Source organism: Zootoca vivipara, chromosome 9, assembly GCF_963506605.1.
Source record: "Zootoca vivipara chromosome 9, rZooViv1.1, whole genome shotgun sequence".
NCBI classification, from domain to species: Eukaryota; Metazoa; Chordata; class Lepidosauria; order Squamata; family Lacertidae; genus Zootoca; species Zootoca vivipara.
The window spans coordinates 37,466,945-37,484,811 of NC_083284.1; the positions used below are offsets into that span (position 1 = coordinate 37,466,945).

Genomic DNA, 17,867 nt, shown 5'->3' on the forward strand with positions numbered 1-17,867 from the left:
AACAGTACATGTTTGGGATAAACCACCCTGCAATTCACTTCTTGGGGTTGTACCTGTACTGATCCCTGGCCATTCTGCTCCATGTATGCATTCCCTAACTCAGATCTGGAACCAGTAGTCTCCAGATGTTGTTGGACTCCAACTCCCATTATCCTTGACCATTGGGTGGACTACTGGAGTTGGCAGCTCATAAACATCTGGAAGGCCACAGGTTTCCCACCCTTGCCCAAACTGATGGCAGGTATAATTGGTTCTGCCACATAATTAGCTGTAATTTTTGGAGAGGAGTGCATATGTAGAAATTCTTGCATGCAACAGCAGTTCCTCTTCTGCATTCAAATTCTCAGGAGCTTGGCCAATTAGACTATTCTGGGCTACTGAATCTGCAGGTCACTTCTTCAAGCAAAGACAATAAAAATGAAGCAAAACAGAAATTGCTTGTTGTCAAATACAAATAAAGGGGGAGGAGGGAATCTTCAAAAGGCACCTTTTTCTGAACAGCTGAACAATTTTGCACAACAAAATTAATAATTTAGCTACTGGAAACATCACATGTGCATAGCACTGCAAGCAGACCACTGGCATTTTCATTTCAAATTTGTACAGTCTTTGGTCAATGCACATCATCTGCATTTCTAACACCTGCTTCAGTCAGCTATGAAGTGCAGTACTATCTATAAATCTTCTTTCATCTTTATGATGTCCAGCCAATAATAAAAAAAGAACTGCACAATGGCTGCTAATTATTTAGCTTTAGAAGGATATGAAACTATTCACATTGATTTTGATGTATTTAAAATTCCATTTACTAAAAAATGTTTTAAAGAGTAACATCATTGCTATCCTATTTGCACACAATGTGCATTTTGTCCTTTATAAAATTGGCATTGCATTTACTCCCACCAGCAAAAAATAAAAATAAAGTAAAATAAAATTTGAAAACGGAAGTAAACTACAGTACAATTAAGCAATAATGCACAACAGGGTGTACCTTAATAGGCCATTAACCACATGCCTCAGGTGTATTGATAGGCAGGAGGCCAAAACAAGGAGGACTTCAAATAATCCATAAGTGCACCAATGGCTCATTAGTGCATACCACAGAATTACTTGTTGCTATAGTAATATGCACATCAACAACATAAAAAGAGAGATTTATGGTTGGGTGATGTCACAAGCAATCTTTCATTGAACAGGTTTGTCCATGTGTAGGCTTAAAAGTTGCCAGAAGCCTGTAGTAGAAAGAAAACTAGCAAACCAGAAATAAAGACTATAATGCTTGAGGAATGTTTTTTTTTCCTTTTCCCCAGCAAATCCTGTGGTATTACTCCAGACTAAGCAATTTAAGTGTTCTAGCATACGGAGGAGAAATTGGTTTTACTAATAAAGGCAACCCGATTTTCTTCTTTACATTCCCAGCTCCTGAAGCAGCAAGCAGTGTTAGATAGGGAATAGATGAGGGTGCTTTTGGACAAGCCACTATCTTCCAACCTCAAGGCCTCATCTCACATACGTACAGTAGTTGTAAGAATTTCTCCTGCTGGACTGCAGAAGGTAATAGACACAATAAGACATGGAAAGGATTCTGACTCCTCTCGAAAGACAGCATACTTCTGGAAACCTTCCTGTATGCATTTCGTCATCTGTCTTCCTGAAATTTATCTCAAAGAACTGCAACCATAAGAACTGCAACCATAAGAGTCCTGAAAGACCTACATTGGCTCCCAGTACGTTTCCGAGCACAATTCAAAGTGTTGGTGTTGACCTTTAAAGCCCTAAACGGCCTCGGTCCGGTATACCTGAAGGAGCGTCTCCACCCCCATCATTCTGCCCGGACACTGAGGTCCAGCTCCGAGGGCCTTCTGGCGGTTCCCTCACTACGAGAAGCCAAGTTACAGGGAACCAGGCAGAGGGCCTTCTCGGTAGTGGCACCCACCCTGTGGAATGCCCTCCCACTAGAGGTCAAAGAGAACAACAATTACCAGACCTTTAGAAGACATCTCAAGGCAGCCCTGTTTAGGGAAGCTTTTAATGTTTGATGGATTTCTGTATTTTAATGTTTGATGGATCTCTGTATTTTAGAATTTCTGTTTTGTTGGAAGCCGCCCAGAGTGGCTGGGGGAACCCGGCCAGATGGGCGGGGTATAAATAATAAATTATTATTATTATTATTATTATTATTATTATTATTATTATTATTATTATTATTATAAGAGATGCATGGTAGGTTACTGCTTTTTCTTCTCATCTCCTATATACAGTGGTACCTCGGGTTAAGAACTTAATTCATTCTGGAGGTCCGTTCTTAACCTGAAACTGTTCTTAACCTGAGGTACCACTTTAGCTAATGGGGCCTCCCACTGCTGCCGTGCCGCTGTGTGATTTCTGTTCTCAAAGTTCTTAACCCGAGGTACTATTTCTGGGTTAGCGGAGTCTGTAACCTGAAGCGTCTGTAACCTGAAGCGTCTGTAACCCAAGGTACCACTGTACAGGGAACAACAATTCAAGTTGTTGCTGATCACCTATAAACCCTTATATGAGCTCAACCAATATGATATCCAATTGTTCATAAATTTATGGGAGAACACCTGTAGCAGATTTCATTCACCCATGAGATGAGATCTGTCCAGGCGCAAAGCAACTGCCTGCCACTGGTGGTTCTCAGGCTAGCCCTACCATTAGGCAATTGCCTTAGGCAGGACAGGCTATGGAGCAGTACTGGCAACCCTTTGGCTGTTCCCTTCAGTGGGAAAAAAAAAGATCAGGATGTGGTACATGGCCTGTCATGCATCTGCTACACAACCCTGCCTACCCTCAGATGTGGTGGAGGATGCTATTCCATCACCAGTGTTGAAGCAAGTTTTAATTGCCAGTCCAGTCAGCTTCCGTACATGGAAATGGGGTGTCGTGCTATCTTTGCTTCAGGTAGTCCAAGTGTCTTGAGCAGGCCCTGGTACCTTTGCAGTTAAAATATCTAAACCATTCCAGGATCTGTGACACCAAGACATAAAAGAATCTAAAGCTGAAAACAGGATCAATTCACCACAATTCCTAACAGAAAACTGACAACTGAGAATATGAAATTACACCATGAAGACATAGTTGCAACAGCTAGACATTATACACATTACTGTATTACTCAACATCAGTAGTGAACACTTACTTTAGTTGCTGAAAATAAGCAGTCATAAGAAAGTCAAAGAGGTATGTTTGGCCAACATTCTTCAAACATTTTTTCTTTCTTTTAAAATATATTGTACAGTATGATTTTACAAACTGGGAAAGAAGATATTATCAACAAGCTAGTCTCCTCCCCTGCAATTTTCTGCACAGTGTTTTGGGTTTTTTAACACAATGCAGAACAATTAACAGAAAAAGCATGAACAGCATTTGGTGCAATATAATGAAATAAAAATGCCAGTCAATTGGTTGGTTTCACACCAATGGAATTTCTTTAAATAGTAATGAAATCATTGCTTAAAAAAATAAAATCCATCATTAAAAAAAATAAAGAAGTTGGTTCAGCCTATGAAAATTAGATTTGTAAGTTGTTGGTCATTCCCATAATTAAATCTCTGTCACAAATTTGCAAGAAAAATGGACACTGCACCTAATGCATTTACACGAGTCCTGTCAGGCTATATAAAGCATTCTGCCTACTAAAATGGAGTAGATAAGAATTCCATACATTTTTATTAGAAGGGCATTTTGTGGAAGGATGCTGTGTGCATGTACATATATAAATTTATGTACAGTTACACTGTTCTTATATTAGCACTAAGCTGCTAACCAGCACTTCAACACAACAGTCTTTAGAAACAATACATCCAGAATAACTGGGCAACAGTACAATAGGCAATTAGTTAATATTTAAGCATTTTATCCATTTATGGCATTTAATGCAGGAACCAGTTGCCTTTGGCAGGTGAACTCCAACAACACTAATTATTCCAGGTCTGTGACATTATAATAAAATGTGTATTTTATTGTATAATTATTTTTATTATATTTGTTTCTATCCTGCATTTTAGGGCAAGCCTTCACAAGGCAGTTTACAATAAAAATGGAAAATACATCACATAATTGAACAAACAACATATGGTAAAATGGCATCAGATAAAACAAAGAAGCATCAGATAAAGTCATAAACAGGGGTCCAGCGATTTAAAAACAAACAAACAAACAAACAAACAAACCCTTAGTGGCTTATTATTTTTTAAAGTACATGTACTGTACAGTACTATGGTCTGCCTGAAGAGACAAGGCCAAGCAGAGATCTCAGGGGAGAAAATTCCATCACTGAAACGTCTCCATTGCTTGTTGGGCAGAGAGCAGCAAGTTCATATGAGAGTAGGTGCTCTTTTAAGCAACATGCTCCCAAAACTGTTCTGGACTTCAAATAGCACTAACACATTAGTGTCTCAAAACATAGGTAACCTCTGCAACCAATGCAAATTGGTATAATAATATGATAAAACCACCTACACACAAACAAGCATACCTCTGGTCACTGAATTCTGCACTAGCCAAAGTTTCCTGTCTTCAAAGGCAGTCCTCTGTAGAGAGCATTGCAGGAGTCTAGTCCAGATTTAATCATATATATATTTTTATAACTACATGCTATGCTACCTAATCCTATATGTTTACTGAAAAGTAAGTCCCACTGTGTTCAATGGGTTTATTCTCAAATAAATGTGCAGAGACCTACCATCTTAGAGCCACAGTTATTGCTGATAACCAACTGCTTTGAATTACTAAAATGCTATCATATTTTATTAAGTTGCTGTCATGGGGAAAACTCAAATCACTTATGTTCCACAATTATTCTAAACCCAACTTTTTAAATGAGAGGAGGAGATAATGATATTAAAACTCAGAGCAATTCTCTGTGGCATAATTCTAAAATATTCTCTTGGCCTGAAATTTATGTAAATTGAATTCATCTATTATTAGTTAATTACCAGGCTAGCTACAGGAAAAAAAGTTTTCTGTAACAATTAGTTCTTTAAAACACTATGTTTTAATTAGACCTATGTTATTACATTAGTTATAAATATGCACATATTTCTGCCTGCAAAACTACAGCAATTCATTTTCTGAGATTGGTTTGAAATTTAGTTCCAATTCTAAAAACCATACATCCAGTATATGCCTCTGTCATTGCCAGTAAATGCAGACTATCAAATGCTAATATATTTAAATAACTGGAGAATACATATTATTTCAGAAAGCTCTCATTCATATCTCCAGGACCTCCAAGAAAAGCACACCACTTTGTCTGAAAAACTAGATCTCCCCAACCATATATAGAACCATTCTCTTCTCTTTTCAGGTCTCCTGATTGCATATCTGAAAAGCACTTACAGGAATGTCTTTATTGGTCATAGAATTATCACACTATAGGTCATCGAACCCAACTCAGTGAACCAGTTTTCCGTATCCAACACTCTTTGGGAGGTTAGGCCTTGACATACAAACTAGCATCATCTTGGAGGGCTCTTGCAAATGTCAGGGTTTGCAGAGTGCTTTACTTTATATGAGGTAACTATGGAGCTGAACGGACAGATATGTTGGAGTTTATGGCACAGGGACAGCTACGCTATATTGTACCACATTGTACAATATAGCGTAGCTGTATTGGAGGCTTAGAAACCAAACAAAGTATGTACACTGACCATATTACGCCTACCCACATTTTTTATTGAGATCATGCAGCATGGCAGGGCCACAGTAGTTCTACAGATAGCTGCAAAAGGCAGCTTTGTAGCTAATTGATAGAGGCCTAACACCAGTGCTCTGTGATGTATTCTAGTGCTTTAAAAATGGTAAAAGTTGGAAAAATACCAGGCTTCAAGCATTATGAGCTATATACATGGAAATAACATCTGAGTATGGAAGTCTCTCTCTAAATACCTATGTTATCTCATATTATTTGCAGCATTTTTGTATATGCATGTTTAACTTAATGATAGTGTTCATAACGCACAAAGTAATATTGTACATCCCCTTATTTTAAGTATTTATTATAATGCAACTTTTTATCAAAGTAATTGTCAGCATCATATGTGAGATGAGCAATGTGTATTATAACGATACAAAATTATACAAAATGTCTCTTAAGGGGCCAAACTGTTTGATTTGCTGAATACATAAAACAGAGGAAAGAACTACTGGACTGCCCTTTCTGCATGTTTTTATAGTGTGTGCTCAGGAAGTGCAGCCCTAACATGTAAACACAGAAATGATACTTTGAACAGCATTGACTGAATGTTTATTTATACTTCTTCCAATAGCCTCCCTGGGGTCATGGAGCAGAGAAAATTGGTGACACGTCACTGAGTGAATTAGCATTGTCTCTCTCATCATCTGGGCCATGTTTTTCTTTCAAAATGCATGGCCCCTTGATAGAAAATAATGATTGTGTGATAAGCCTCATTAGAAAATCAATATATTGACACTAGCCTCCAAAACATCTGAATAATAATAGATTGTCACCTCATTAAGGAGACTATTAACATGTACTTAAGCATCATTAAATTATATTGATCAGAGATTATTCATGCACTAATTTTCCGAACAGCAGGAGACACAGAAAAGAAATACAAGCTTGGGTATATTTAATGAGCACCAGGACAGATAATAACAGTCTCCAATTCTCCTCCCAAGCAATACAAATATTAAACAATGGTAAATTAAAGAGGCGTATAAAAAAACAGTATGACTCACCAAAAAACTTCCAAATGCTGAATTAAATATCGCGGCTGCCTAAATAAAGAAAAAAGAAAATCATTAAGTCTTTCTGCTTTACGCAAAACACTCCTATCATTTCATTCAAATCTTAAAGAATCTAGCTTGCCATCACCACTGCTTATAACAATTGCAAGTAGGTATAACGTTATGTGATTCAGAAAAGAAATCTGTAAACATGAGGCTGCACAGAAGGCAAACGGACCAATGCCAGTGAATATGATACAAATTATAAACTACTGCTAAAGACCTGTCCAGAGTGAGTATTTTTTTACATGGATGACACAAATAGTACAAACAGACCAACAATATAATCCTAAACATAAACTTACTAGGGCAGAAGTCTTACTGAGCTCAGTGTTTAGAAATATACTGTTACTATCGTGGAACTTTTAACTGAATTCATATTGAAATAGGTAAACCATAGGAACACAAGACTTTTAATCCTGAAGGCCAGAGATACCTATAGAATGTAAGGAACTCAACAAGTAAGAAAAATAAATGACTTTGAATTGATTTTAAATAAAGTGTTATGCTTACCTAAATTTCCAAGAAACAATGATGGAAACAAGCATTAAGGATAAGCTATCAAACTCCACGAGATATAAAATATTTACAATCTTGTAAAGCTTTCCCCTTTGCTATCAGAGAAGAAGAAACCCTTGCATGCCATCCACTTCGATGATGCAGAACCAGGATTAGAGGGAAGGAAAGTGGGGGTGGGGAAAGCAGAATCTGCCATTTAAATGAAGAAGGGAGGCAGAATCAAGTTAATCACCAAGGATGTCTTGCAGGCACAGAGCAAGGACGTTTGAAAGAGCTGGCAAGTTTGAACCAAATCCAAACACAGGCTAAGCTGAAGCAGAACCTGCCTTCTGCCTCTATAAAGAGATTGCAATGTGAATGAATGACTAATGAGATGCTTGGCTCCAGAGAGCTTAGCTTTCTTATTCGAGTTCATAATTAATTCAAAGCTTTGATAATTTCATTAGAGTCATCCTTTGCTGGCCTTATCAATAAAAGATAGCACTGGACCGCAGCCTCTCCCAGTGGCCCAAAACACACAAGGAAACACAGGTTTAGAAACCATTGCCTAGCTGCTTACTCACCAGCTAGTGAGCAAGCAAGCAAGGACAATGGCATATGACATTCTTCATTGCGCAGGGAACTTCTGAATAGACAGAGCTGAATAAAACATCACAGTTGACAGTTGTAGAACTACAGCAACCTATTTTAACACCTCTACCTCATCTGCATTCTGCTTCTGAACATAAGGGGTAGGCACTAGTCCAGACAACTCTGCTAGCCAGCAATCACAGATAGAGAGCAGGAACATGTATTCTCTGACAAGGAAGAATTTAACTAATAGTCTACCAAACTATAGTTTCAAACCTTGAGACAGGTGCGCCCTGTAAGCATATTGAATATTCACCCACAAAGTTGTAAAAGCACTTCAGACAAGAACTGCCTTCTCTAGTATGAACTCCTCCCATTGCAATCATCTTCTAAGCCTGTCTTCTAGGGGTCCTCACCTTTACAGGTTTGCTGAGTAGTGCCTGGACATGTCATTTTTCACCTGCTCTGCACAAATGATACCCACTGAGCAGAATGGCCCTAGAATGAAGCAATCTGCTTTAGGTGTTTCTGTAGGGTAGATATGGTGCATTAAAAATGCAACAAAGCTTTTCACAGTGTTGACCCTAATTGGGGGGTGGCAGCATTTGACCTTTGCATGGCAAAATGTCTTGGGCTTGCACTGCCCCCAAGACATTTGTGTGGCATTGGCAATACAGTATAATATTTTAGGGTACTCAGTGAACGCAGCTTTATTCTCTTGAGCATTTGATGGAATGCTTCTCTGCTGTACTTTGTCTGCTATAGTGTAAATATCTTCGCAGAAGCTTACGAAAAGCTTGGCTTATCGCTCAACATCCAAAAAACCTAAATGCTGCACCAACAAGCACAAAACAACTCCTCTACAACTCCACGAATCCAACTCAGTGGTGTGACATTGGAAAGTGTTGATCACTTCTCCTACCTGGGCAATTATATTTCCACAAAACCTAAAATTGATGCTGAAATCCAGCAACACCAGAGCTCTGAAAGTGCAGTGTTTGAGGAAAGGGACATTCGCAGGGAAGCCAAAATGCTTGTTTACAAAGCTATTGTACTATCAACCTTACTGTATGCTTGTGAAACACAGATCACTTATAAATGCCATCTCCAACTCCTTGAAAGATTACATCAACGGTCTCTCCGAAAAATTTACACATCACTTGGGAAGACAGGTGAACTAATGCCAGTGTACCGGAAGAAGCAAAGATCACCAGTGTCAAAGTAATTATTCTTCAATATCAACTTCTTTGGACTGGTCACGTTGTTCGAATGCCTGATTATCGTCTTCCAAAGCAACTACTCTATTCCAAACTTAAAAATGGAAAGTGTAATGCTGGTGGTCAACAAAAGAGGGTTAAAGCCAAATCTAAAAAAATGTAGTACAAACACAGACAACTCAGAAACACTGGCCTACGAGCGCTCCAATTGGAGAACAGCCTTCACCAAAGGTTTCGTGGACTTTGAAGACGCTCAAACTCAGGACGAAAGGGAGAATCGTGTTAAGAGAAAGCCATGTTTGGCAAACCCTCACCGTGATCAACTCCCACCCGGAATCCCCACTGTGGAAGGATGTGTGGATTCAGAATTGGCCTCCAGAGTCACTTACAGACTCACTGTTAAGACCGTGTTCATGGAAGACAATCTTACTCGGCTACAAGTGATTGCCAAAGAAGAAGAATGAGAGTATTAAGATTTTGAAACTAAGATTTTAAGTAGATTTTTAAAAAGTTAGACTGTTTTAATCTTTGTACATCTGGGTAAGGTAGGCCATAACTATTAAAGCAGTGGATCATGTGGAATCACAGACGGACACTCACCCTTTCTGGCTCTGTATGAGCTAGAGACGTACATGGCACTCCATGGCACCCAACATGCACAGCACACCATTTCAGAATCTACTTAGCACAGGGAGGCCTAACAGTATGGTCCCAGAATAGCTTTAGCAGCAAGGGTGGGAAACCTGCGTCCCTCCAGATATTCCTGGACTACAACTCCCATGTTTCCTGACCTTTAGGTGGAGCTGATGGAAGCTAGAATCTAACACCACCTGGAGGGCAACAGGTTCCCCATCCTTGCTGTATAGTGGTTTTTAGGTGGGTGGGTGGTGTGGGACAGAGAGAGAGAGAGAGAGAGAGAGAGAGAGAGAGAGAGAGAGAGAGTGTGTATCATCATGCAGCCCCATTGGAAGACCTGTAGGGCTCATCACAATCCTGGGTTTGCATGAAGGCAGGGCAGGGTGGCAAAAGTGAAGGCATGTTGCACAATAGCAGTTGCCTTGGCATGGGAACAAGAAGAGAAGTAGACAGAGGGGGAAAGTGGTGGCTGAAAACAGCTGCAAGAGTTTGAATGGCAGTAACTGAAAGGAAAATAAATATGTGTTTTACTCTATTATTAGCTTATTGCTTCATTATTATTTGAATGTTTCAAATTGTTGTTTTCAACCGCTTTTACTGATAATTTTGAGGTTTTATTTTTTGTAAACTGCTTTGACTGTTTTCTTTACAATCAAGCAGAATATAAATTTCAAACTGGGTTGTTTTAAAAGAAACTCCTCTTCAGTATTTCTCCATCCGTGCTTTACTTAAAGTTCTGCTGTGGTTTATAACTGCCATTTCCCCCCAGTGAAATTTAGTTTCAAATGGAGAGAGGATAGAAACCTAAAACTTGTAAACACGGGATAGAAGGAATAGTAATCATATGTCCTTTGTCATAACCTAGACGCCTAGCCCATAGCACAGGAGTAATGGGAGCTGTGGTCTTTCAGACGTTGCTATACTACAACTCTCAACAACCCTGATCATTCACTACGTAAGAAGAGTCTGTTGGATCATGAATTTGTCCTCTAGCATCCTCCTGGACCTCGTGGTACTTTTCCTGTCCTGCAGTATACAGTACACTCCAACTGAGTTCCTAATATTGCATTTTTTAAACAACTCCGGAATATTTTAGTGATTTGACCCTCTTGACTTCACCTTTCAACTTCCTTTTAACCAATCTCCTCAATAATAATAATAATAATAATAATAATAAATTATTTATACCCCGCCCATCTGGCTGGGTTTCCCCAGCCACTCTGGACGGCTTCCAACAGAAACATTAAAATACACTAATTTCTTAAACATTAAAAGCCTCCCTAAACAGGGCTACCTTCAGATGTCTTCTAAAAATCTGGTAGCTGTTTTCCTTTTTGACATCTGATGGGAGGGCATTCCACAGGGCAGGCGCCACCACCGAGAAGGCCCTCTGCCTGGTTCCCTGCAACTTGGCTTCTCGCAATGAGGGAACCGCCAGAAGGCCCTCGGAGCTGGACCTCAGTGTCCGGGCAGAACGATGGGGGTGGAGATGCTCCTTTAGGTATACTGGACCGAGGCCGTTTAGGGCTTTAAAGGTCAGCACCAACACTTTGAACTGTGCTCGGAAACGTACTGGGAGCCAATGTAGATCTTTCAAGACCGGTGTTATGTGGTCTCGGCGGCCGCTCCCAGTCACCAGTCTAGCTGCCGCATTCTGGATTAGTTGTAGTTTCCGGGTCACCTTCAAAGGTAGCCCAACGTAGAGCGCATTGCAGTAGTCCAAGCGAGAGATTACTAGAGCATGCACCACTCTGGCGAGACAATCTGCAGGCAGGTAGGGTCTCAGCCTGCATACCAGGTGGAGCTGATAGACAGCTGCCCTGGACACAGAATTGACCTGTGCCTCCATGGACAGCTGTGAGTCCAGAATGACTCCCAGGCTGCGCACCTGGTCCTTCAGGGGCACAGTTACCCCATTCAGGACCAGGGAGTCCTCCACACCTGCCCGCCTCCTGTCCCCCACAAACAGTACTTCTGTCTTGTCAGGATTCAACCTCAATCTGTTAGCCACCATCCATCCATCCTCCAACCGCCTCCAGGCACTCACACAAGACCGCCTTCACTGGTTCTGATTTGAAAGAGAAGTAGAGCTGGGTATCATCCGCATACTGATGAACACCCAGCACAAACGCCCTGATGAGCTCTCCCAGCGCCTGCATGTAGATGTTAAAAGGCATGGGGGAGAGGACAAAACCCTGAGGCACCCCACAAGTGAGAGCCCAGGGGTCCGAACACTCATCCCCCCACCACCACTTTCTGAACACGGCCCAGGAGGAAGGAGTGGAACCACTGTATGACAGTGCCCCCAGCTCCCAACCCCTCTAGACGGTCCAGAAGGATGTAATGGTCGATGGTGTCAAATGGTGTCCCTAGCCCGCCGGAGATCATCAACCAGTGCAACCAAGGCAGTTTCAGTCCCATGATGAGGCCTGAATCCCGACTGGAAGGGATCCAAATGGTCCGCTTCTTCCAGGCGTGCCTGGAGTTGTTCAGCAACCACCCGCTCAATCACCTTGCCCAAAAATGGGAGATTTGAAACTGGGCGATAGTTGGCCATATTGGCCGCATCTAAAGATGGTTTTTTAAGAAGCGGTTTAATAACCACCTCTTTCAGCGGGTCTGGAAAGGCTCCCTCACAGAGAGAAGCATTCACCAACCCGCAAAGTCCATCGCCTAACCCTTCCCGGCTAGCTTTTATAAGCCAGGATGGGCAAGGATCAAGGAGACAGGTGATTGGTTTCACTCGTCCAAGCAGCCTGTCCACATCCTCGGAGGTAACAGATTGGAATTGATCCCACACAACTGAACTAGACAGGACTCTAGCACTCTCCCGCCCCAGCCCTGTTCCCACGGTGGAGTCTACCTCTTCCCGAATCTGAGCGACTTTATCTGCAAAAAACTTTGCAAAATCGTTGCGGGGCAAGTTTGCTCTTTTGAAATCAAATGTGACCCTGTTGGACTTTCTTGGCAATTAACCATTTACATATACAGTGGTACCTTGGGTTACGAACGTAATTCATTCCAGAGGTCCGTTCTTAACCCAAAACCATTCTTAACCTGAGGCGCGCTTTCACTAATGGGGCCTCCCGATGCTGCCACGCGGCCAGCGCGCGATTTCCGTTCTCATCCTGGGGCAAAGTTCACAACCCGAGGTACTACTTCCGGGTTAGTGGAGTGTGTAACCCAAAGTGTTTGTAAGCCAAAGCATTTGAAACCCAAGGTACCACTGTATATTTAATAGCACTGTCGTCACTGCTCTAAACTGACTTAACAACACATCTCACACCACATCATGGGTGCCACTCAATATTAAACCCAGGGTCATCGCTGTCCTGGTTGGTTCCATGACCAACTGTTCTAGGGCACAATCATTTAGTGTATCTAGATTTTTTTCTTCTTTAATGTGTCTGAAATGCATATGCAAACAATCTACGTAAGGGAAGTTGAAGTTACCCATGCATTTCCTCTTTTGGGTGCTTCCTTGATTTCATTCCTCACTGGCTGAGGCAGGTGGAAGTTGGAGTCAAGCCACAGCTTCCACACCCCTGCCATTACATGTCCAATTCCCTGACCCACATTAAGCTTTCCCCTTCCCTTTGTAAGTCATCTCAGAACAAATATTCTAATTCCACAACCCGGTGCCCCTCATATGTTTTGAATAACAACTCCCATCATCCTCAGCCAGGAGCACATAAATACAGGATTCTGCACTGTCAGGCCATGGGTAAGACTTACAGAGAGCTACAGAGGGCAAAAGGGTGCTAAACCCATGTTTGCTTTTTTTGGCTTCACCTGGGTGTGCAGCATAACATCTAATTTGGCCCTAAATTGCAAACCCAGACTAGACTGAATCAGTGAGAAGTTGTGCCTGAAAGAGCCACACCAAGCATCCTTTTTCTTTTGAAGTGCTCCTTTTGGAACCAAAGTTAATATTATCTCAGTTTAAGTCTTAACTGTGATTTTCCAAGAATTAGATGCTCTCCTTTTTAGAAGCATGTTCACATACCTCTGAGGCTTAAAAAATAAAAAAATAGGAATGCATTTTATCTCAGCTCCTGCTCATAACTATTCATTTGACATCAGAATGGAAAAGAATATATATTCAAGTTATTGGTTGTTGGTGCTAAATTGAATCAGGTGTCCTTTCCTCTTAAGAAAATTAAGTTGCTTTTGTGCACGAGTGTTTTAATGAGAACAGAGGCTGCCGACATTGATAAATGGGAATGACACCAGAGAGAGCATGTAAGCAGGACAATATGTGCATGTTACAGTCTTACAGCCTATTTTTCACTGACTATCCTGAATGACTTCACCGTTTCTTAAGGGACCTATTAATCTCAAATTTAGTTATTACACAACGTTTATTTGAACATATATTCTGGGGATGATGACAGTTAATAAAGGAAATTTTTTACGAGCAGTATTTTTACATATTGTTCCAGCCACAGCTCCCTTCTCATTCTTCTGTATTGATGGAACACTCTGGTTATGATGCAGCTTTATTTAAGAAGGGGGGAAGTACATATATTCAGATGCTTTTTTAAGCACACGGGGAATCTTAAATAACTGTTAAAATGCATATAAAAATCCTATTGCAGAACAGCAAAATAAAAGTGTGGCGCTAACTGCTTGACAAAAGACAGGGTATGAATAAAATGGTCCCTTTAAGGCAAACAAAAAACTGCCCCTGTTGTGTCTTTTAGTACTTCACCACCACTTTAACACACAGCGAGATCCAGATTCTGTCTTTTGATAAGCCTTTGTAGTTGAACTAAGTGGAAACTAAATGCATATCTGGAGTTGAATGTGCACTAGCTTACTACTTTTTCTGGAACATGAACCTTCCTGGCAACACAAACAGGGTTGCAGGGCATGCAGGCCCTATCACACATATCTGAAAACACTGAAGGTGAAAATTTAGATCCTCACATCCCTCCTGGTCTCTATTACGTGACCCATGGTAGATGACAAGTCTAAAGGAGACAACTGAATGCGTTCATTCATTCATTTAAGTCAAACTAAAAGCAAAAATATTACTGATTTAATTGGCTGGAGCAGGGTGCACTACACAGAGGGAACACAGACCTCTGGAATTTACTATGAAATTCATCTTGAAAAACATTATCATATGGGTAAAGGGGTGGGGGAGGAAAGAAAGCAACAATACACCCCTGTGAAGTGAAGATGGAAGATTAGCTCGACAATAGCTATTCCTGGGACCCAGGTGGCGCTGTGGTTAAACCACTGAGCCTAGGGCTTGCTGACCCGAAGGTCGGCGGTTCGAATCCCTGTGACGGGGTGAGCTCCCGTTGCTTGGTCCCAGCTCCTGCCAACCTAGCAGTTCAAAAGCACGTCAAAAGTGCAAGTAGATAAATAGGAACCGCTATAGCGGGAAGGTAAATGGCGTTTCCATGTGCTGCTCTGGTTTGCCAGAAGTGGCTTTGTCATGCTGGCCACATGACCTGGAAGCTATACGCCGGCTCCCTCGGCCAATAATGTGAGATGAGCGCGCAACCCCAGTCGGTCACGACTGGACCTAATGGCCAGGGGTCCCTTTACCTTTACCTTTAGCTATTCCACAAAGGCTAGGATCTCTCCCCCAAGACCCTGGTTAGAAGATTATATAATATACTTCAACTCTGAGCCTTCCACTCAGCTCTCACATTCTAAAGCTATTTCACCTGTTGTTGGTTTGCTGTTTTGGAGAGTGCCTGCAACACCAAACCCCAGCTTGGAGTGGGTAGTGGAGAAGAATCCACCTGCCTCAGGGTTGTCTCCTTGCATGCAATATTGCACCTGTAAAATGTTCCGTGTCTGAGAACTTTACAATTAGCAAGTGTCCTTCAAGAGTCTCAGTTGTATTGCAGACTTTGGGAACTCAATCTCCAAGTTCCTGCCTTCTACAAATTCAGAATTTTGTCTCCTACTACATAGATCAGCCATACACATTTGTTTCTTTATTCAGATTTTCAGTTCCAAGATTTGAAACAAGTCAATAGTGAGTTAACCTTTGCTGGAAATGGGTGTGAGGGGAATTTGATCAGAGTGCAATGTGACCATACTGGCAATATTGAAATTATCAAAAACATTCTGTAAAATCTCTGAAAAGTAAAATATTTTGAAGTATTTTATCATTAATGCTACTTTTCATTTACAAGCATTTTTAAGAGAACATTGCATTTCTTCCTTGACAAGATCCCCATGATGCACCCTCCAAGCAAGGCACCTTCGGCTCTTGCTGGGTCTCCCATAAAATCCCTACCTGTTCCAGAGTCACTGTGCTGCTGACCAAAGGCTTCCTTGCTTGCAGGGTGCTCCAAATGAGCCTTGCCTAGGACCTGGGATGCTTCGCCTCACCAGCCCACCTCCAACCAGGTATGGTTAAAATTTAGCAAGTCAAATTCATGCAAGATGCACGCAGGATAATGCACAACCACAACTCTCCACCTAATCTGTCCTTCATCCACCCACCTCCCACTACTGCCAAGAGAAGCAAGCCTGCATTTTAAGCCTCTTATTCATCATTGGTGGGGGGCATGGCAGAAGGGGAGAACTGCCTTCCCCATGTTCCAAAGGCTTCCTCCTCCCATCAGAAGTGGCAGTGGTGGGCGAGGGTGAAGGCAGAAAAAGACTTTCTCCTCTTCATTTCCCTTTCCCACCAGTGGCAATGGTGGTGTTGATGGAAGGAGCATGGACTACCTGGCCGCCAGCTTGTTCCTCTGGCATGCAAACTTAGTTGCTGGAATGACAACAGAAAAGTGCAAATTTATTAGAAAGAGAAATCTTAATTTGTTCTCTTTCTAGTATTAAATGTTATCATATAAAATGAATTAGTACAAGATAAAAAGTCACTGCATCATCTTTGGTCAGATCCTTAGCATATAACCATTAGGTATAAGGCTGCAATTCCAAGTTCCATTGAATTCAGGGGGATTTACTGCTAAGTAGACATAGTTAAGATGATATTTCAATTCACCAAACTACTATGCAACCTTCATCTATTTCAAAGGCACTTGCACGGTCTACCATAAAATCCACATTGAAACAAGTGGAAGTTGCAAAGCACAAGTAGTTAGTGAACTGTACTTGTAGTTTCTTTTACAGAAATGTGCACGCTTCCCCCCTCCTTTTCTGAAGGGTGGAGGGTTTAGGGTTGTTCTAATGTAACCCAATGCCTACTTACATGAAGACAAATGAAATAATGGCTTCGTTGCCCTGACATCAAACCGGAATGCAGCTGACTGCATTGGGTCCAAAGAATTTCTACAGTACTCCTTGTCTGAGATGAAGCCCATTGCTGAGCTATTTCCAAAACCTAACTTTATCCATGCATGGTTTCAGAAAGTGAAAGGTTACTCAATAATGAATAAAAGGCAACCCCAAACCCCCAGCTATGAAACTATCTGAAATTTTAATTTATGACTCAGTTTTGTTCACTACCAACGGCTTATTAGCTTAGTAGGCTAGGCAATAGCTGTCATACCAGGACAAATGGTTTGTCACTTTTATGATTTAATAGAAGAGGCCCCTGAACAGCGATGCCTAAGTAACTGCCAACATGTGACTCTCTTCTAGTCAAGCACTTTATATCTCTAAGTGACTTTTCCTCTCTGTCTTTTAAATTACCTCAGAATGTATTCTCCAATGGATACAGAGCAATAACAGCCTCCCAAACAGAGGTTTCATTTAAAGCTAAAAATTTTCCTGAGATCTTAAGCTGTGATGAAAACACTTAAAGGTCTTGTCCCTTGATCCTCCTCAAGACAAATAATCTATAACACGATTAGAGGTCTAGTTAAAACAATGCATCCCCATAACTTCAAAGAATATTACTTTCTAAGTGAACTGAAAGAACGAGGCCACATCTTAAATGGTGCCCTTTTAAGCTTACCTCCAAAGCTATATGAACACAAATATTTTTCTGTGGAGAACCTATACTCTCCAGCTATTTCCTGTGAAACTTTATCTGTAGAGGCATTAAGATAGGTGAAAAACAGGAGTTACCAATCAGCCACAGTTAATGGAATGGAACGACCATGTTATTCACATGGTTAATTGCAATTATTATATGACAGCCTAGCCAACTGAAGCTTTCATTACATAATTGCTCAATACAAGCTGGTCATTTCATCTGTTAAAAGCAGTAGCGAT

The 17,867-nt window shown here is 41.1% G+C and overlaps 1 protein-coding gene across 2 annotated transcripts in view; it reads right to left on the reverse strand.

Annotated features, from left to right (window-relative positions):
* SLC10A7 (solute carrier family 10 member 7) overlaps window positions 1–17,867 on the reverse strand; it is a 136,208-nt gene that overhangs the window by 94,217 nt on the left and 24,124 nt on the right. For both annotated transcript variants that reach the window (XR_009558138.1, XM_035113913.2), the window contains one exon: window positions 6,727–6,765. Coding sequence is in view for 1 of the 2 variants with exons in the window: in XM_035113913.2 (XP_034969804.1) it covers window positions 6,727–6,765 (39 nt within the window). In the remaining variant the exon portion in view is untranslated. The remainder of the gene's footprint in view (window positions 1–6,726; window positions 6,766–17,867) is intronic.